The sequence below is a fragment of the Lampetra fluviatilis genome, chromosome 42 (genome assembly GCF_964198595.1).
Source record: "Lampetra fluviatilis chromosome 42, kcLamFluv1.1, whole genome shotgun sequence".
Taxonomy (NCBI): domain Eukaryota; kingdom Metazoa; phylum Chordata; class Hyperoartia; order Petromyzontiformes; family Petromyzontidae; genus Lampetra; species Lampetra fluviatilis.
The window spans coordinates 2478157-2499001 of NC_136316.1; the positions used below are offsets into that span (position 1 = coordinate 2478157).

General features: G+C 44.2%; 2 protein-coding genes across 3 annotated transcripts; one reads left to right on the top strand and one right to left on the bottom strand.

Annotated features, from left to right (window-relative positions):
* The first annotated feature begins 348 nt into the window (after positions 1–348).
* RBIS (ribosomal biogenesis factor) lies at positions 349–12461 on the top strand. 2 transcript variants are annotated; one of them, XM_078875691.1, is made up of 5 exons: positions 349–483; positions 6413–6544; positions 7344–7457; positions 9849–9973; positions 12326–12461. In XM_078875691.1, the coding sequence occupies exons 2-4, from the start codon at positions 6425–6427 to the stop codon at positions 9921–9923; spliced, it is 309 nt and encodes a 102-aa protein (XP_078731817.1). In that variant the 5' UTR covers positions 349–483; positions 6413–6424; the 3' UTR covers positions 9924–9973; positions 12326–12461. The 2 variants fall into 2 exon arrangements, with proteins under 2 accessions (XP_078731817.1, XP_078731816.1); XM_078875690.1 differs by having other exon boundaries at positions 12322–12457.
* Positions 10839–20684, bottom strand: LOC144946642 (ras-related protein Rab-2A-like). Its single transcript, XM_078875688.1, has 8 exons — positions 20515–20684; positions 17927–17998; positions 17014–17081; positions 16433–16515; positions 15669–15761; positions 15120–15231; positions 13842–13910; positions 10839–12427 (listed from the first exon to the last, which is right to left on the bottom strand). Exons 1-8 carry the CDS (start codon positions 20558–20560, stop codon positions 12326–12328), a joined length of 645 nt encoding a protein of 214 aa, XP_078731814.1. The 5' UTR covers positions 20561–20684; the 3' UTR covers positions 10839–12325.
* Between the last annotated feature and the right edge of the window lie 161 nt (positions 20685–20845).

Consider the following 20845-nt stretch of genomic DNA (forward strand, 5'->3'; position numbering starts at 1 on the left):
CACAACTAGCTTCATCAGGTGACGAATCTGGCCATCGCCTGATGAAGCTGGTTGTAATTACTGGCGAAACGTCGTACTCAGATTGTAAATGTATTATGAACAGTTGTATTAGGAAAGTGAAAACGCGAGAAAAAATATTTAGTCTCTGACGTAATTTATTTATCTTTTGAAAAAAATAGGGAATTCATACACGGCCATCGTCATCATTATCAGCCACGGTCGATCAACAGCATCGGTAGAGAGACATGACGTCAGTAAAGAGACATGACGTCGGTAGAGACATGACGTCGGTAGAGAGCCATGACGTCAGTAGAGAGACATGACGTCAGTAGAGAGCCATGACGTCAGTAGAGAGACATGACGTCGGTGTTGGAGAGGGATGTCATCGCGCCTCCCTCCTCCCCACGTGCTTCCTGGATCCATCCACGGCGTTGAAGAAACACGTGGAGTGTACAGTGCAGTCTGCGTGTGGGCACTACACAGGTAACGAAGGTGTTGTAGAGTTGTGGTTATCTTCAGTCAAACTTAGATAATAACGCCGTTAACCTGGTCGTGTTAACAATTAAAACATGTGTTTTTTAAACGACAACGGCGATCGAATGTGCGGCATTGACGATCACGTTTAGGTGCGTTTAACATGCGAACCATATTCATAATAAGAGTTTTTGGGTTAGATCGCGAAAGTATAAATGCGTTGTAACCCTCCACCACACGACACAGCGGGTAAACGAAACGCGCCAGTAAAGTGACGCCTACAGCCCACCGGTGTGTTTGGAGAGTAAATCCACGACGTTTTACAATTTGAGGCCGACGTTTCGCTGGTAGTGACATCCAGCGTAGTCTTCTTGGTTCTTTCGGTAAAGTCACGTAGAAGGGAAGTAATAAAATAATAAAAATAAAACATAATAAAACAATTCTCACGACGTTTCGGCCACAACGCAAGCAGCCATCCTCAGGCGAAGAATGAAACACCCCAAGCTTGGAGCGTATATTTAAGCTGGGTTAGAGGGGGGGGAGGTGGGAAGAAGAGCGCCTAAACAAAATAATTTGCATATCAAGAGGAATTCAGCATATGGAAAATGCGTAGGAGGTGGGCGGGGGGGGTTCCAAATCAATACTATGCCCGTGCATTATGCAGGATTAGCAGCATCAAAGGGGGGGGGGAGGGGAGCATTAACAAAGGAAAGGAATGTTAATAGTATGTAGCTGTAGTTACTAAACAACCACGTAAAAAACTACAGTATAAACTGCATGACAAACTAAAGTATAAACTACATAGCATCATCAGTAAACTTACTATACTCTACAATAAGCTGAGTTACTAACAGTAAGTAATACATGAAAAATTCTACGTTGTAAAAAATTATATAATATGCTTCCATCTAAACTTTATTCTCTTACATCACACGCGTCTATACCGTACTATATACTTCCATAGGCAAAACCAACATTAAATTACATACTGTATTGCTATAAACCACCCTATACCTTATACATTTTTAATATAACACTATGTATTATTCTACCCACCCTAATGTGTATCAAAATGGTTTATTACGTCCTTCCAGTGATTGCTAAGCCAGAATCCATCTTCTCGGTTAAAATTGTCTCTGTGTTTGTAAATGTGGATCGCCTCATGTACGAATCTCTTATGATAGCCAGATGGCTTGCAGAGAACCTCTGTCTTGGAGAAGTCAATGTCATGTGAGCCCACTGAGTTGTAACAGTGATCTGCCACGGCTGAGGTGTTTGTCCTACAGTGTTTCAGGTCAGCTTTATGTTCACGGATGCGGTCCGAGACATGTCGTTTGGTTTCCCCAATGTAACTGCTACCACAGAGGCAACTTAGTTTGTAGACACCAGGGTACTGTATGTCTGGAACCACATCTTTTACAGACGGTACCAGATCACGGATTTTATGTACTGTGTTGAATCGGACCTGGATCTTGTGTTTAATCAGGATTTTGGAGATCTTTTTTGTGACCCCAGCAATGTAGGGTAAGGTGATGGTCTTGAAAGGCTCCTCAACAGGATCTTTCTTGGTGGTTGGAGTGATGGCTTTGCGGATTGTGTAGTCGGAGTAACCATTAGCCTTAAGAGCTTGGCGTACGTGTTTGAGTTCACTGGAAATGTGTTCATGGTCGGAGATGCATTGGGCTCTATGATATAGAGTCTTGATGAGAGAATTCTTCTGGGATGGATGGTGGTGGGAATCCGGTTTTAGATAAGCATCCGTGTGGGTGGCTTTCCTGTAGACAGAGTGGCTCATTGAACCATCAGGTCTCCTTTTGATTAGGACATCCAAAAAGGGTAGCTTGCCATCATTTTCGACTTCCATGGTGAATCTGATGGCTGGGTGTATGGAATTGATATGGTCGAGAAATTGGTCTAGAGCAGGCCGGCCATGTGGCCAGATGACAAAAGTGTCGTCTACGTACCTCTTCCATAAGGTCGGGCGTAGAGTCGCAGTCTGGATGGCGTCCGTCTCAAATTTCTCCATGAAGATGTTGGCTACAACCGGAGATAAGGGGGAGCCCATTTGAGACGGACGCCATCCAGACTGCGACTCTACGCCCGACCTTATGGAAGAGGTACGTAGACGACACTTTTGTCATCTGGCCACATGGCCGGCCTGCTCTAGACCAATTTCTCGACCATATCAATTCCATACACCCAGCCATCAGATTCACCATGGAAGTCGAAAATGATGGCAAGCTACCCTTTTTGGATGTCCTAATCAAAAGGAGACCTGATGGTTCAATGAGCCACTCTGTCTACAGGAAAGCCACCCACACGGATGCTTATCTAAAACCGGATTCCCACCACCATCCATCCCAGAAGAATTCTCTCATCAAGACTCTATATCATAGAGCCCAATGCATCTCCGACCATGAACACATTTCCAGTGAACTCAAACACGTACGCCAAGCTCTTAAGGCTAATGGTTACTCCGACTACACAATCCGCAAAGCCATCACTCCAACCACCAAGAAAGATCCTGTTGAGGAGCCTTTCAAGACCATCACCTTACCCTACATTGCTGGGGTCACAAAAAAGATCTCCAAAATCCTGATTAAACACAAGATCCAGGTCCGATTCAACACAGTACATAAAATCCGTGATCTGGTACCGTCTGTAAAAGATGTGGTTCCAGACATACAGTACCCTGGTGTCTACAAACTAAGTTGCCTCTGTGGTAGCAGTTACATTGGGGAAACCAAACGACATGTCTCGGACCGCATCCGTGAACATAAAGCTGACCTGAAACACTGTAGGACAAACACCTCAGCCGTGGCAGATCACTGTTACAACTCAGTGGGCTCACATGACATTGACTTCTCCAAGACAGAGGTTCTCTGCAAGCCATCTGGCTATCATGAGAGATTCGTACATGAGGCGATCCACATTTACAAACACAGAGACAATTTTAACCGAGAAGATGGATTCTGGCTTAGCAATCACTGGAAGGACGTAATAAACCATTTTGATACACATTAGGGTGGGTAGAATAATACATAGTGTTATATTAAAAATGTATAAGGTATAGGGTGGTTTATAGCAATACAGTATGTAATTTAATGTTGGTTTTGCCTATGGAAGTATATAGTACGGTATAGACGCGTGTGATGTAAGAGAATAAAGTTTAGATGGAAGCATATTATATAATTTTTTACAACGTAGAATTTTTCATGTATTACTTACTGTTAGTAACTCAGCTTATTGTAGAGTATAGTAAGTTTACTGATGATGCTATGTAGTTTATACTTTAGTTTGTCATGCAGTTTATACTGTAGTTTTTTACGTGGTTGTTTAGTAACTACAGCTACATACTATTAACATTCCTTTCCTTTGTTAATGCTCCCCCCCTTCCCCCCCCCCCCTTTGATGCTGCTAATCCTGCATAATGCACGGGCATAGTATTGATTTGGAACCCCCCCCGCCCACCTCCTACGCATTTTCCATATGCTGAATTCCTCTTGATATGCAAATTATTTTGTTTAGGCGCTCTTCTTCCCACCTCCCCCCCCTCTAACCCAGCTTAAATATACGCTCCAAGCTTGGGGTGTTTCATTCTTCGCCTGAGGATGGCTGCTTGCGTTGTGGCCGAAACGTCGTGAGAATTGTTTTATTATGTTTTATTTTTATTATTTTATTACTTCCCTTCTACGTGACTTTACCGAAAGAACCAAGAAGATGAATCCCTGCAGTCACGAAAGCTTTAAATCGAAATCCAGCGTAGTGTTATGTGCGCGGCGTGCTGTAAGCGAGGCCCGTCTAACGAGGAGGCTTTCATCGGCCATGGATATGCCCTCTCCCATGACTTATAACGATGTAACAATCCACCGAGACTCCCCCCCCCCGCCCACGGCAACACGAATTGGTGTCGCTCAAATGTACGCAGCGGATGGAGGTTTCTTTCACGGGCGCGTTTTCCGTGTCTGCCTGGGCTAGGCTACGGATTTATTCGTGTTAAGTTCGTTATGATCCAGTGGAGATCGCTAAACGGGGTCTAGACGTGATCCTCCCCACCCATACTCTCCTTCAAGACCACATTTCATACGGACCACGCGGCAAATGTCACGAAAATCCTTGCGATGTTTGGATTATGTTTCGGGGAAAATCGGCAAAAATAATTAGTAAATGTAACTAAATACGTCCTCGAGTCTCGACGACGTTACATAACAACGCGTCCTTAATGATCTAGTTAACTTTGACGGATATTCAAATAACGAATGCATCGTACGTTTGATTATCATCGACAATATTACATATTTTGTATTGTATATAATCGAGAACGTGCGAAATCAATCGGTGTCAATCGATAAACACGTTCAACGATCAAACGGAAATATTCTGAATTTTAGATGTTGTCGATTATCAAACGTAGATGCTGCATTTTAACGTGTCGTAGATTTTCAACAGCTGGTGCCGACTGAATGGAAAGCGTAATAAGTAATATTTAAAAAAATACTTTTTAAAAAACACGCTTTAATGAAATGTACCGTACTAGTAAATGGAAGTGTTCTTAATTTGAAGCTTTCGTGACTGCAAGGATTCAATGCTCTTAGGTTTTTTTCGGTGAAGTCACCTAGGTAAAAATAAAAAATAAAATAATAATAAATGAAAATAAATCAATTAAATCACGACGTTGATGAAGGAAGCTTGTGTTGCCTCCGAAACGTCGTGATTTAATAGATTTATTTTCATTTTATTTTTACCTACGTGACTTTACCGAAAAAACTTAGGAGTATGAATCCTTGCAGTCACGAAAGCTTCAAATCTAGAATTTTCTCCATAACCTCCGGGTTTTCCCTCCACGTTTCGAATCAACGTGCGTTTTAAAAACATTTGGCTGTTATTAATGTCCACGATGATAAGTCACTTGGTTGAGCTATCACATTTGTGGCCAAGTCGCTTCTGAAAAAGAGCCGTATAGCTCAGTGGGCCTTTGCCTGGTAAAATAAAAAAAAATAGTTTAATAGTTTGGGCTTTCTATCTGGATCCTAAGAAGAAACTTCCATTTGTGGCAATTTAAAAACAGCTTGGGCTGATTTTGTCAACGTGAGTGTGGGCTGACCAGTGTTAGCACAAATAATGTGACAAATGCTGCTTCCGGGAACGTAAACAGTGAGAATTACCGGCTAAATAAATTAACATGTTAATTAAAAGCATTGTTTTTTATTGTGTCTAATTGTTTTTAACTTGATACTTGTTGCTATGAGATAGCCAAGCTTTGTTCTTATGACCAAATCCTTCCGGAATGCGCGCCTGATCTTGTCAGATCTGCGAAGCCCTAAGCAGGGCTTAGCCTGGATAACGCGCTGTGCCACCAGGCATACGGCAGCAGGTGTTAGGCCCAGGACAGAGCGACGAAATCCATTGGTGGCACTATACTTCTATGCGCCACGTCTACAGTATACACAAGGGGTTGTTTGTTCAACCGGTTGTTTTTCTTAGCATGAGCGGTAACCGCTTTGGGTAAGAACGGTTACCGGTTTTGCAGCTCGTATGTCTGAAATAAATGTCACACATTTCCATTTTATTTACTGAGAAATTATGGCAAATGTACCATGGGGTTATTTTGACCGCCGTGTCGTTTGGGAGTCTCCGTGTGCCAATCGGTGCACTCGTTACTGACACCGCACTGGAAACAGTCCACTGGATAACAAAGAAAATGGTTGCTGGTTTCCCAGTTATCATTTAACGATCCTCATCTACACCCTTCGCCGAAACCAACCGCACGCACCGGCGTGGTGACGTATGGTCAAATAAACTCAGTCCTTGTGAATGTCGTGGGGAGGCCCCTCATCTCGTGGTGGGTTGTCAAAGTGGTTTCATGCGACCACGTACTCGTGTTTGCTACTTGAAGTTGATGCTGTTGACCTTGAGTGTTATTATGTCCGTGGCACAGCGGGCCGGCGAGATGGGCAAGAACAAGAGTCGGCCGCCTTCACAGAAGCAGAATGGCCTCTTCAAAGTGGCCAATTCAAAGCGCCTGAAAGTGAAGAACAAACCCAAAGCCGTGATGACCAACCTGAAAAAGGCAAGGCAGGGATGACATCGATCTGTTGATAACCCCGGAGCAGAGAGTAAACACCACATGTCACCAGCTCCACATGTCTTTCATTGTGAACAACACTGATTCGATTTTAATTGTCTACTCATTTCATGTTAGTCGTAATGATTATAAAGCCACACCTATGACCAAATAATCTGGGACACGACCAGTCTCGTGAGATCTGGGAATCCAAAGCAGGATTTGAGCGTCGATAGTGCGTTTAATGGATGACTGCCATGCATAGCAGGTGTCATAGTCGGCTCCGCTATGTGATGGGCAGCAGAGGGCATGGCAGAAAAACCCATATCCCTGTACAGTAAAACCTTGGATTGCGAGCATAATTCGTTCCGGAAACGTGTTTGTAATCAAAAGCACTCGTATATCAGTTGTGATCACGTGGCGCTCGGCAGACAAAGCGTATACACGTACTACTCGTATTGCAAGACCTCGTTCGTTTATCAAATTAATATTTATTTCAAAAATTTGCTCGTCTTGCAAAACACTCGCAGACCAAGTTACTCGCAATCCAAGGTTTTACTGTACTTTTTTATGCTACCACATCTGTGCTCCCTGCCTTCAACCCACGATCACTAGCCTGGTGAAGTAAGGTCAGATAACACCTGCAGGACCCGCACAGCTTAAGGGATTGACAGAAGAGAGACATGTACGTACGCACGTGCACACACATGGGGTTCGGTTTACATGCACACCGGTGCGGCGCCTGGTTTAGCGTTCGCTTGGGTTGTACTTGAACACCGTTCTTCCTCTTTGTGCTGCGCCGCAGATCAACATCAAAAACAAGGAGAGGGTGAGCGACAGCGACAAGAACTTCAGCGAGGTGCACGCACAGGTGGCCAACCCCGCCGAAAGCGGCACAAAGGTGGCCGAGCCGACAAAGGTAACGCCCCAACGCTTGCGTGCCGTGAAGACTGGGGGACATTATCCAAAACGTCACCTATTGTATACATTTTCCTTTTATGAGGGCAGTGTTAGTGATGGACGTGTTGAGTTGTTTTGTGTTATTTTTATTTGTCCCGAAAAAAATGTGTTTCATTTTGAAAAACGCTTTGGGGCCCTTTGTGCATCAGTTAAGGGATGTGGGGGGGGAGCCACTGTGGTTCAGATAGGTCCACACCCAAGCGTGTCAATCAGTAGGGGGAAACTAAAATCGCTATTGAAATCACGCAACTTAAATCGTTGCCTGCGACTGCTTTGTCCAAATGTGATCCCGGATAGTTGTACAGCAAGGAAATCAAATGGCATATATCGAGTTAAAATCTTGATTTGGTCGTTACTGTGAGGCCAAGACACCTACAGTTGATCATCGATTGTCCGGTTTCCAACATGTGGCAGTCTCGGGCTGATCCGGCGAAACCGTCAAAACAGCTCCAAAGTCTGTACCATTCGTACTATCAGCACCATGTGCGTGACAAAACAGTCGCCATGCCTGATTTCAGTGTTAAATATTACATACAGTATATTGTACACTACATACGTAATGAAAATACTGACGTAGATACATCACCCCATGCAGAGTATTTTTAAAGTAGGATATTTGTTCGTCTCTTTTGTTCGTTTATGCCAATTTCAAAGAGGAAACAAATTTAAAACAGCAAAAATATGTAATACCTAAAAACGTCATACAAGAATGTGCAAAAATAAGCTTTTTAATTATGAAATTATCCGGCGTTTTCGAAAATCTGGATAATTGATTATCTACTGTATTTAAGAATCTGGCTCAGCTGACACCGTGATTCTGATTTTCCGGATTGTTATTCTTCCCGATGAGGTTTGATGTAATTTTGAACGAAAGTCTCCTAATTGCTCATTTTATTCGTGAGAATTTGTCAACCTTCCAGTGAGCCGAAAAACGTTTAACGGGCGATTCATTTATTTGACCGAGTTAGGTGGTGGATGGTTTATGTAACCTTGGCCACATTACGTGACCGAACACACAAAAAAGTCTATTATGAATCAATATTCGCTGCCAAAACCTACGAGATGAATTAAACGGCGTGTTCAGGATTTTAGTAGCGAGTCATAGATTTCAAAGGTCCATGTGACTAAAATGCATCGCTGTCATTCTCCTCTGTAAGCAAACCAGTTATGCAACTGATTGTATAGACGTCCACGTGAAAGCCATTCAATTGCATGTGAATACGTTGCGCAACCGATTGTTCAGTTGTGGACCTGATTTTAGAAGGCCATTCGAGTTAGCTGTTAAAACAGCTTGAGTGGGAAGAGCCAAATGCAACTGTCAGTTTTTACAGATTTTAAAACAAATACTTGTTCCACTGCTGTGTAGGATGGTGTTGGGCCCTTAAAAATTATTATTTAATTGAGTGACCAGCAGACGGCCCATCTGTGAGGCCTGTTATCACTTTTAAATGTAATGAGACTGGCTGCAGGGAAGAGCTTGTGGGCTTTTTTACAGCAAATTTTATCAAAGTGGCCCAATACAGATTGGCTTGGAGTTGTGCCAGCAGTACTGACCACAAGCATGTAACTAACGCGGTGGCTAGGAGATGTTAACTACCACGCCTGGTATACAGGAGGTCGTGGGTTCGATCCCGACCCTGACGCCTGTACATTTGGAGTTTGCATGTTCTGCCGTGGTCTCTTGGATTTTTCTCTGGGTCCTTCGGTTTTTCCTTCCACATTCAGAAACATGTACTTACAGTATTTAGCTGTTATACATTTCCACGTGATAAGCTACTTCTTTCAGCTATTATTTGTGGTCAGGTCTCTTTGGTGAATGATTTGTATAGCTCAGTGGGCCATGCCTGGTAACAAAAAAGTTGTAGTTCATGGTTTTGAAAATAGATGAATAACCAGTGGCAAAATATAGTCATATGTTTTTACCCTTAAAACTGGTACAAAAACTGACACCTTTATACAAGGCATCATGTGTAAATGCTTACCCCGAGCTCTCAATACTCTGATAGTGCGCTGTTTTTGAGTTGTATGCCTTTTGGCGTCATCTGGTCCAACACCAATGGAGACTAGGCTCTAAGAAAAGCTGTCTCGGGTGTGGACCAATCAACTTCAAGGACAGTGCATATCATTATCAGAGTTGTTTATTTTTTTTTGCATTTTGACTGCTTGTGTTGTGGTTATTTCAAACATGCCTTGTATAAAGGTGTCAGTTTTTGTACCAGGTGAAAGGGTAAAAACCTATCACTAGGATATGAATTGTGTGCATGCTCAGCTAACAGCCTCAAGCAGGGACAGGTGTCACCCAGCACCTTCATGAACAGTGTGCACGTGGTGGTGGTGGTTGTTGTTGTAGATCACGCGGCAGAGGGCGGCTCCTGTGCAGGCACCCAATGTGGAGGATGCTGCTCAGCTCTTCTCGCAGCTGTGACGAGGTGGATGTGTGGCCGCGACCACGATGGGACCCGCAGCCCCAATCAGGTTCGTTTGACACACTTGGGAAATAACCCCCGCGATTTGATTCGATGGACATGAAATTAACTCTTAATTTCGAGCAGTTATATCGGTGCAAATATATAAATGTAGTTTGTGGGTGTGTGGCAGATTTGCTAACAAAAAATACAAAAGCTTAATTTTATGCACGTAGGTGCCCAAGCAGTCAAGTTTATTTTGTTTAACTTGGTGAGAATTCAAGAGGCCAGGATAGTCTCATTTGCAAGTAACCTGGAGCGTTTATTTGCCAGTCGGGGAAAATGATTGATGTGTAGTCACAATTTAGTAACTGGCAGTTAAATTGCGAATTTTGACCCTAACGACAACACACGACTCTTGCGAACAACGTCACAGGGTCTGTAACGTCCATTGTGGACGTGGAGTAGACTGAGCGTAATATTAGTGGTTATTACACCCACACAGTAATCAGGGCGGCCGCTGGATCTGAACCGTGAACTTCTGCAACAAACGGTGAACGTGCTACTGCTAGGCCATGTTTAGAATGTAAAGGTTTTTGTTAAAAAGGCATTAGACTAAAGTGGTTTATCAGTCTTTTAAATGACATATATAGAACTTACAGGTATGAAATCTATAAAAAATGTTTCTACTTAAAGTGAAACCTTGTTACATGGTAACAATGGTGCTTATAAAATAAGGATATAAATGTGAAATGTAACCAACTTACAAGTCAAAAGATACAGGGAACGTCAATTAAATTAATCGCACCATCTGCGTTACATTCGAAGTTAAAAGCGGGTTTCATTTTAAGATTCCTTCAGCAAAATAAGAACCTAAATGAATGTGTGCAGTCACCAAGGTAGTGAAACGAACCATCATCAGAGCTACACACGAGTGAGTAACTTAACGCTTTTTAATACTTGTTGACAAAAAGGCAAACAAGAAACACACGAGTCAACAAATATACCGTCACGTAAACAAAAGCAACCGTTATCAGCTGCAGGGAGGGGGCATTGCCTGCGTGCTAGCGAGCGCTGGGCTCGCTATGAGACTGTGTCCAACCACCCTCCACGCCTTACCTCAAGGAGTGAGCTGTTATTAATAAAAGGTACATCAGTGCATCATTAAAAAAAAACCACTCGTACAATTAAAATTATATTCCAAGTAAAATATACATCGAGATGTAGTGGCCACGTGGGTGGTGGGTTCTGTGCTCTCCATTGCCTACAGTGTGAGTGTCAGGGGTCCCCCCCTTCCTGCTCAGGATTTCCATTGAAGGTAATTAATTCTCCAATTTGTATTCAGGTTGTACCTCATGTTGTTTACCCTCGTCTGCACGGTGAACTTTCTCTGGGTAACTGGGTTTCCTCCCAGACGTAGCAAAGGTAACATCAGCTGGCCTCTGTCAGAGAGTTGAGCGAAACGGCGTCAATCGGCTACACCACCAGCAGCCGCCAGCAATGCTGTATCATGGTACGAAAGCGAGCTGCTTGTGTTCCTGAAGCTCCCAGTACGTGGAACAGAATGTTATACAATGCCGAACAACACTCGGTACAATCTGAAAACGTTGGAAAGTTATACAGCATGGCCGTGAAAACCTACAGTGGTATGAGGGATTAAGTTTAGTTGTGAACAGGCACAGAAGTAATTGTGACAGGCAATTGAGTTCCAGTAGCAGGATACAAACACTGGCTTTTTCTTTCACACAACAGGCAAAGTTGTAGGCCAGCAAAAGTCCACGGAATGACTTAAGGTTTAAGTTCAAGGAAAATGTGTGTTACTTCCTTGCCTGGATCACGACATAGTGTGTTCAGGGGTAACTAATACAGCACCAGGTGTGACAAGTCACAGATTTACACTTGCGCAGGTATGTGTAGTGGTGGATGGGTTGGGAGTGGTTGCAGTGTTTAGCACACTGGTGCTACGAACCCGGCCACCCCTGTTTGATTCCCGCTCACCGATATCATCAGTGGCAAATATCTAAACTCATCTTGGTCCCTTCATCACTGCAACATGCCCTGAGTAATGGGGTGGTTGTTTCGCGAGGAGAGGATTTCCCTTACCTCATGTGACCAGCTGTGGCTTGGCAGTAGACATTTCACTACAAACCAGTTGAGCTGGTCCTGGACCTCCCCTAGGTTGACTCGGCCTCAAGTGAATACCTGGTATGTTGTGTAAACAATGGCATTGGGGAGACAAAGGTGGCCGGGGTGTGGTGCGTGCTAAATCACCCCTTCAATGTCAGCCTTCATAGTAGCTCGCTAGCAGCGCACGCCCCAAAAGTTTTGTGCAGGCTTTCAGGTGTAGTGTGGCAGTGTGTGGGACTGTAAATTGGCAGTGTTGTCCATGAGGTGTAAGTGTGTGTGTGTTTGTTTCAGGCAGTCAGCAGCACCCATCACTGCCACCTGTCGACCCAGCTGGCCGACCCTGCCCGCCGCTGGGTGTAGCTCCAAGCTGCTGTGGCCCAATCTTTATCCCGTTTGCCTGAAGCATAGCCAGGTGCAACACGCGCACACACACACAGGCAAGAAGCATATACACACTCTCAAGATGAGGTGCCTACGCTGCACAAGATGTGGCAGTGCTAGGGATGTAATGACAATACGAATTTCAGCTTAAATGGGATCTAAATACCATCACATGTCTAGACATATTAAACAAATGGAAGGAATACTACAGAGTAGGATGTGGGGAGCATGGACATCCGTTTAGCCTGTGGCTGTATTGATACTGTGCAATAGATATGGTTGTGTGACGGACTTGTATCTCGGGCAGTGACTCTACCTCCATAGATGTCAATGTTGCTGCTCACAGCTAGCCACGTTCATATAGCTGTTACTGTACTTTCCAGATTATAAGACACGTTCTTGTAACACAGCCAACCTTGCCAATTGCAGGTGCTGGGGTAAGGAGTAACACCCACACCAAATCTTTGATGTACTTTTATCCTTGAAAAAATTACTGAGTCCTCTACGTTTGACTATACCAGTGCCAACGAATTCGGGGAAAATGGATGAATTCACTCCCAAGGTTGTTTGAGAAATATTTTACGAAAATAACGCAAGAATCTGAGCAGGGCAAGCGACGAGGCGGGGCACCACGGTGTCTACAGCATTACCCCACCCCACAGCAGGCCTCCAAATATCATCTCTGCTATCATTTCTAATGAGTACTGTGTTAACTAATGTAACTTGTTATACAACACCTTCTAGGGTATCTTTTGTCAGATTGTTACTTTTTTTAATTTACCAAATTTTTTTTATCCCCAGGAACGTATCCTAACTTTATATTGTCAAGCCAATTGTAAAATAGGCTTCGATTTAAATTGTTTTGCCTAACATTGCGTTTTCCAGGGATGTATCCCAAACGTAAATAAGAGGACTTGCCCCACATACATTCTAGAACAAAAGCGAGAAAATTGTTTAAATTAGAAATTTACGACAGAGCAGATTCTGGGATACAAACGCTGGTCTTATAATCTCTGGAGGATATAACAGTGGAATTAAAGTTGTTGAATATAACCAATGCCAATTAGGTTATTCAAATCTGGCTTTTCATGTGGAAGTGGAGGCAATAGAATAGAGGATCCGATTCGTGATTATTTTTCTCACAGGAATCGTTCCAATGATGATTACAGGCATGCAACTTGCTCGATATCGTCAGTGGTGTATCCTTTTCTCTAAACACGTTCGCTACATGAAAATCAAAGTTGGTGGCCAAACTTCCGTATCCAGCCTGACCAACACTCGGGCAAATTCAGGCTCGCATGGGGTGATATATAGTAACTGGTGCGTGGTTTAAATCTTCCGGCTGTGAGAAGTCACAAATGCATATGATGGGTAACTAAAAAAAAAGCGGCAATTCTGACCTCAAAAAGTCTAAAAGTTTGAGAGGTTACCTCATTGTTGACGTCAAACACGCCTTCCTGGATCTTCTCGTAGATTTCCCGCGCCGTGTTGATGAAGGCCTGCAGTAACAGGAACACAGGTGCATAAGATTAACTTTGTATTATACTGCGCGTGTTAAAAGATTGTAAGTAATCATTGTTGTTTCCCTTTATGCCGTCAATGACGCTTTACGTCAGGGGTGGGGAAACCTTGTCTATACTGAGGGCTGAATAGGACTTTCAGAGACACCACACACCTCTACTGGTATCCCTACTGATGAGGCAAAAATTAATGCAATCAGTAGGCCCTTTGCGGTGAACTGCTACCTATTGGTGCCGATAAGATGTTTGCTAAATTTCGATTTAAAGCTTTCGTGACTGCAGAGATTCATCTTCTTGGTTCTTTCGGTAAAGTCACGTAGAAGGGAAGTAATAACATAATAAAAATAAAACTTAATAAAATTATTCTCACGACGTTTCGGCCACAACGCAAGCAGGTGAGGACGGCTGCTTGCGTTGTGGCCGAAACGTCGTGAGCATTATTTTATGTTTTATTTCTATTATTTTATTACTTCCCTTCTACTTGACTTTACCAAAAGAACCAAGATGTTTGCTAAATTTAACATGTAGGTTTTCTTGAGCAATATAATTTTTAAGTTATTTTTGTGGGTGCACGTTGATGACATCACACCGCCCCCCGGTCTTAAGTCCCAAGGCTGGAGGACATTTTCACAATTCTGGTTGTAACTAGCAGCGAAACGTCATACCCAGCTGTTAAATGTTGTGTATTGCTTTCCAACATAAGTGTGCTGAAGCAGAAATGATTTGGCATGTCTGGTCAAGTGACAACCTTAATGTGCTGTGTCAGGTGGAGGAAGGTTAACGCCACACATTTTATTGGCGCAATGTGAAGACTGAATATAATTTGTGAGCAGTAGGTTTCCCCACCCTCGTTTTACTTTTCTGTTTGGAGATTTGTTCAAATAAACGCAATTTAAAGCATTTATACACGAGTCAACTGGCATGTGAACACGTGCCTGGCTTGCATGGAAGGAGAGCCTGTGTGTGCGCGTGGGTCCTTCGGTTGACTCAGCCTCATGAGTAGCTGGTGCAGTGTGTAAACATTGCCGCTGCTAGGGAGACAGGCTATGCCGGGCGTGGTGCTGGCCACCCACCCCGTCATGTGCCACAGTGCACAGCCTTCATCGGTGCTACTCGCTAACAGCACTTGCCCCCACAGTCTGTTAAGGCTATAAAGAGGGGGGGATCTTTGTCATTGTGGGTCCTTACCTCCTCAACGTTCGTCGCCGTCTTGGCCGATGTCTCCATGAAGACGAGGCCGTGCTCGCGCGCAAACGCCTCCCCTTCCTCGCGCTTCACCTCGCGGCGCGACTCCAGGTCACTGGGCAAGCAAAGGCGGTGGCGCCGTTAAATGCAGCTCAATCAATGCACATTCATGTAAATTGTTGTCGCTAATGCAAGTTTTTTTTTGTTCTAGCTCAGGGAAGGTACAGTCCCTGCAATTACAAGTTCATGCCACTGCTGGTTCAAAGGCTGCTATAACTGGAAACTTAAGAGAACACCTGTAGATGGTATTTGGCCTACTCTTCCTAGTTGGATAGTTTATTTTTCAAGTACTTAATTACTGAATAGGATCACCTTTTAGCCATGATCAATGCAATGTCTGCTTTATCCAGGCCACAACTTGCTGCCATCACCCCCACATAATTGAGTCGAGTAATTGTGGTAATCAGCTTTCACATGCTAGAGAGTGCAGGTCAAACATGCGGCCCCCCTCCCCCCCACATGTCCTGCCCACGTGCCCCATTCTGCAGTCACCTCTTGTTGCCGATGAGCATGATGACCATGTTGGAGTTGGAGTGCTGCCGGGCGTCCTCCAGCCACGCTGTCAGGTGGTTGAACGTGTCTCTCCTGCACCCCGAAGTAACAGCCGTGGCAAAATAGATTCATAAAAAAACTGTTCGGGGAAAAATGCATAAGCATGGATTGTGTGATACAGCAATCGTGCTGTGACGGTTCCACCTGAAGACGGAAGCTTGTGTTGCCTCCGAAACGTCGTGATTTTTAAATTTATTTATTTTTTATTAATTTTCATTTTTTACAGACGTGACTTCACCAAAAAAACCTAAGAACATGGATTGTGTGTTCCGCTGTCCAACATGCGTTTGTCTGAAGTGGTATTTAATTACCATTAGGGAAGCCAATGGGTAGCTGTTGAGGGAAAATACCTTTGTACATTTCCTTTCTGCTCTGGTTTTGGTGTCAAAACGCTTTCAGCAACCCTGTAATCTATTTAACCAGTTTTCAATTGGGCAAGTTGCAAAAATACTTTATGCTACCGTTTGATATTGGATCATATTTTGAGAATTCTTATGCCTCCCCCGTTTCAAGTGAATGCACATAGCCAATGCATCAACACTTTCTTCCGTAGTTGGAAAGCCTCAAAAAAAGGATCAACAGATAAGCAGTTAGCTCTCACGCGGTCATGAGTGAAGGTTACCCACATGCCTTGAAATGGAAATTTTTTCGAGAAAAAAAGTTAGGCCCTTTCTGGCAGGCCGGGCTGTGTTGGAGTGTCACACCTGGTGATGTCATAGACGAGCAGGGCCCCGGCTGCTCCGCGGTAGTACGAGCGCGTGATGGAGCGGAATGACTCCTGCCCGGCCTACACACCACCACGTGCGCGTCACACAAACAGCTTCATGATTTAAACAGCTTCACGATTCAAGCAGCTGCACGTTACAGCGCAATCAGCAGCTCCTGACTGCCCGCTGCTGCCCATGACAAGAAATGGCTTCTATGGTGTGTGATTGCGTTCAAGTGGACCCCTCGCCATAACCACGGGTTAATATTAACAGTATCTTTAGGAGCTGGGCATACCATGCGCTAGTTTGCCTCTCGCTATGGCTACTAGTTTCATACCTACGTGCCTACTTTGGTAATCCAGGAAAATATTTCCTAGAAAAATTAAGCTGCCCTTAACCATTGAGAATTCCTCTCGTGTGTATCCCGCTACCTTTAAAGTGGTAGATTGCCACGACCGCTGTCGTAATGGCCATAAATGATTTAAGTAAAACCTCTATAGCCGACTTAATGTTGAGCGCCATAGTGGAGGCCGCAGAGAGCACTCTATTCATTAGGCAAACAGAATCGAGAGACATACCGTGTCCCAGATCTGCAGCTTGACTTGCTTGCCGCCGATGGCGATCATGCGGGCCCCAAACTCGACACCTGGCAGGCACATCAACGCACATCACCACCACACGCTGAGAAAAATAGCCACGCCGGTCTTCCGGAGGGACGTTATAAGCCCAGATTTTAATGTTTCCAAACTCCTGGCAAAAAGCATGCGGGGGTGTGTGTGTGTGTGTCTTGCTGTCAAAGATAAAGTGCTTGGCACTTAAAATGAGCGAGGCTTTTTATTTATTCATATAGGCTGTGCAATGAAAGCATCTGTAAATGAAATCAACCCTACAATTGCTGCAATGTTGACAGAATTGTTAATTATAATGTAGATATGGTAGTCTATATCACTCACCAACATTTACAGCAGAGGCTTTATTTCCCAAAATGTTAACTTTGTCCGTTTGTTTTGTGCAAGGTGAATTTAAAGGTAAATGATCAACGTGTTCTGACCAGCGTGGTGAAGTTTGGTCAAACAACCCCCATGATTGGCAAGGAGGCCCTAATCCAGCAATCGATTGACAGGAGATTTTTATGTTTTCATGTTCATGAGGATGGTGTTAAGTATTATGTGCTGCTGTTGCCCTGTGTGAGGAAATAAGCATTTAACAATTGCATTCAAATTGAGTTTAAAGCTTGCATTAATTTGTGCTTTATTTATTTTTCATGCATATTGCATGAAACGTTACCTTTAAGTTAATTGGAATGAGAGGGAACAGAAACTAACATGAGAATAGAAACTAGACAAAACAAGATTCTTAAATCAAATAGTGACCTGGATTGTGCAAATGAATAGTTAAATGCCTATTGTGAACTTTTGACACATTGCATGTTAACTGGCTTGCAACCGCACTAAGTTCGAGCGTGATTGTGCAATCCCATCCTGGGCTTACCGATGGTGAGGTCATGGACCGGCTGAAATCTTTTGTCTGTGAACTGAAGCAACAGGCACGACTTTCCCACCCCTGAAACGAACACACGCATGCACAATGCAGAAACACGCATGCGCAGATTGGATTTAAAACACACAAAACGGTGCAGCCTTTCAGTTTCTAACACATGGACCTCCACTGGAGGGTGCTCAAGCCAGCCCCTGTCATGCAGTGTTCTTCACTCATTTTCAGAGGGGGACACTTTCGCCGATAAGACATCGATGTGAGGGCCGCCACACATTTGAATCCATTGGGTTTGTGACCGCATGATTATGGGGGGGGGGGGGTGTTTTCACTATTTGTGTATTGTTAGGGAGCGCACTAAAGGCTAGTGGCCCACTGGTTTTGCAATGAAGAACACTGGCGTAGAAGGTGTCTTATCTACTCTACCATGCTGGTAAGACATCTTTGAAAAACGAGGATTATCTACACTTACCCCACCCTATGTGACCTGCTGATCATCGACTGTTATGTCCCCATTTATATATACTCCTGATGATTGCTTGTGTTGCAGTCGAAACGTCGTGAGAATTTTTTTATTGTTTTATATGTGTATTATTTTATTATTTCCCTTCTACGTGACTTTATCGAAAGAACCAAGAATATGAATCACTGCTGTCACGAAAGCTTTAAATCAAAACTTTTAAACCTTGTCCATGAAAGGAAATTAAAGCAAAGCCTCAGTGCGATTGTGATCACTCTTTCAACGCAGGAATAGCAAAACTACACGAAATCTCTCCTGAAAGCCCTCTCGTGGCAGACTTTGATATTGGTATTAGCTTCAACATATTGTCATACGCAAAAAATGAAAAAATATCGTGTATTCAAACCAGCCTTTCAACCGAATACATGTGTCTATTTTTGGATGCATTTTAAATGAGTACATCCCACGCGTTTATTGACTTAGCCCTCTCCCAACTCGAAAAGATAATTATGTCCACAATGGCCAACATATTTTTGGTGCAAGTGACAAGAGAAAAACACGGTAAAATTAGCTTGCAGGTCAACAACGTCAAGCTCAATCGACCAACCCACCTGCTGTTGCTTGCCAATCCACAGCTTCTCGCAGTGGGTAATTTCACTTGTTATGTAACGCTCCGTTCAATGGAGAGCGATGGCAAATATGGACGCAATTAGGTTGTAACTGCAGACGTTTTACGAGCCAACGTCACAGATGTTAACTCAGTGGGGGTTACCAATAGGCTTAATTGACTTGTACACTGCAAGACCTTTCGTCAAACCACTGCGACTACGGTTGGCTACGTAGGGTGCGAAAGAAGTTCAACATTCATAGATGAACGTATGAGATAAGGTCACCACATTCATAGCATGGCCCCCCCCCCACTCAAAGACACGAACTGGATTTATAATTCGAAGCACGGTACATTACTCAAGAACATTGTCGCCCTCATTCACTATATGTACAGTGTCGAATTGCGTGTATTGAACATAAAAGGACGGGTGTGTACATTCCATGGCCTTGGTTAAGATGTGATGATACGGTATTTTGAAAGGAATATTTAAATGTGTGTAATCCATTTTTCCCAAACGCCCTTATTCTCTTAAGTAAACACAACAGGTCCGTCAGTGACACTGCCTTCACGACGCCAGATGATGATGTGCTATTAAGGGCAATTGCCCCAAAAACGTCACATCTTAAGATGTATTTTAAAGCAATGCCATTGACGAATGTGTTGAGATTTTGTGTTGTCAACCGCGCAGCACTGATTCATTAACAGTACAGTATTCTCCAAATAGAGCTCAAATTATTCGAGAGAGAAGACCCAGAGACTGTGTCGTCAACAACAACAGCAGCAATCATTCACCACGAAGTGGCGGTGGACGTCACCGCGACTCCCGTGCCAGGCTAGGTGCACTCTTGAAGCCACGTGAAGCGTTGTCGAAGGCTCGCTGGCAGGAGGTCACAGGTCAGACCCAGGTGCCGTGCCCCCCCCTCCCTTAACAAATATAATCGGCGACGTTTCGGGCGATGGCCCTTTTTCAGCGGCCACGTGTGGAATTGTTCACTGCAGACGAACAAAGCCCCAGTCCGTTCAATTGCGTTCCACTCAAAATTCCCACCTCGCATCGACATCGCCATCGCTTATCCGCGCTACGGAATCTGAGGCTTTGTTCATAACAGACGTGGGTTTCATTTGGGGATGGGTGAGATCGCGTAAATATAAACTCGTCGTTAAACCCGCCACCAACATTTACTAAGGTTTGTTAAGTAAAGTAAGTAAAAAAAACATGCTAACGAGGGACTAATTTAGCACACCGGCGCATTGGAGAGTAAAACCACACAGCATTAACAATTCAGAGTACAACGTGGTCGAGTGGTGGCGGGTTAGACGACACAATTACAACATCAAACCCCCTCAAATAAAATCAAATATACCTTTATTGCGAACAACATTAGTGGCGAAAAGCCGACAACGAACCCACGACTCCGCGTGTTAAACACGGGCATTGTTATCGAGGCCGGCACGGGAGCCGCCGTGCCCGCCACGAGGAGAGTGGCTCGCTCGCTCGCTCTTGCTCTCACTCACCCGTGTCCCCGATGATGATGTACTTGAAGAGGTAGGCGTACGACATGACGACGACGACGACGGGGGAAGAGAAAACGACGACGCCGACGCCGAAACTCGAGCCACCGACCACCACGCGGGCAACACGATCAACCACTTCGCCCGATTCCTGCACTGCGCATGCGCAGACTTTTAGAGTGGGAGGAGTTGTTGGGGGGGGAGTCACGTGATCACGCAACTTCCCCGCCCCTCCCCGCAAACTCCTCCCACCCTCCACCCGGAACCACGTGGCAAGTCGTAAAGTAAACGCATGTTTTGTTAATACTGTCCAGTATTCTTTTTGTAATTTTAT

Coding starts and splice junctions, on each gene's coding strand:
- LOC144946642 (XM_078875688.1), bottom strand. CDS start 20,560: ATGTCGTACGCCTACCTCTTCAAGTACATCATCATCGGGGACACGG. Junction 15,762..16,432: donor CTCGTCTATGACATCACCAG/GTGTGACACTCC, acceptor TTCGGGGTGCAG/GAGAGACACGTTCAACCACC. Junction 13,911..15,119: donor CGGCGACGAACGTTGAGGAG/GTAAGGACCCAC, acceptor CTGTTACTGCAG/GCCTTCATCAACACGGCGCG.
- RBIS (XM_078875691.1), top strand. CDS start 6,425: ATGGGCAAGAACAAGAGTCGGCCGCCTTCACAGAAGCAGAATGGCCTC. Junction 6,545..7,343: donor TGATGACCAACCTGAAAAAG/GCAAGGCAGGGA, acceptor GCTGCGCCGCAG/ATCAACATCAAAAACAAGGA. Junction 7,458..9,848: donor AGGTGGCCGAGCCGACAAAG/GTAACGCCCCAA, acceptor TTGTTGTTGTAG/ATCACGCGGCAGAGGGCGGC.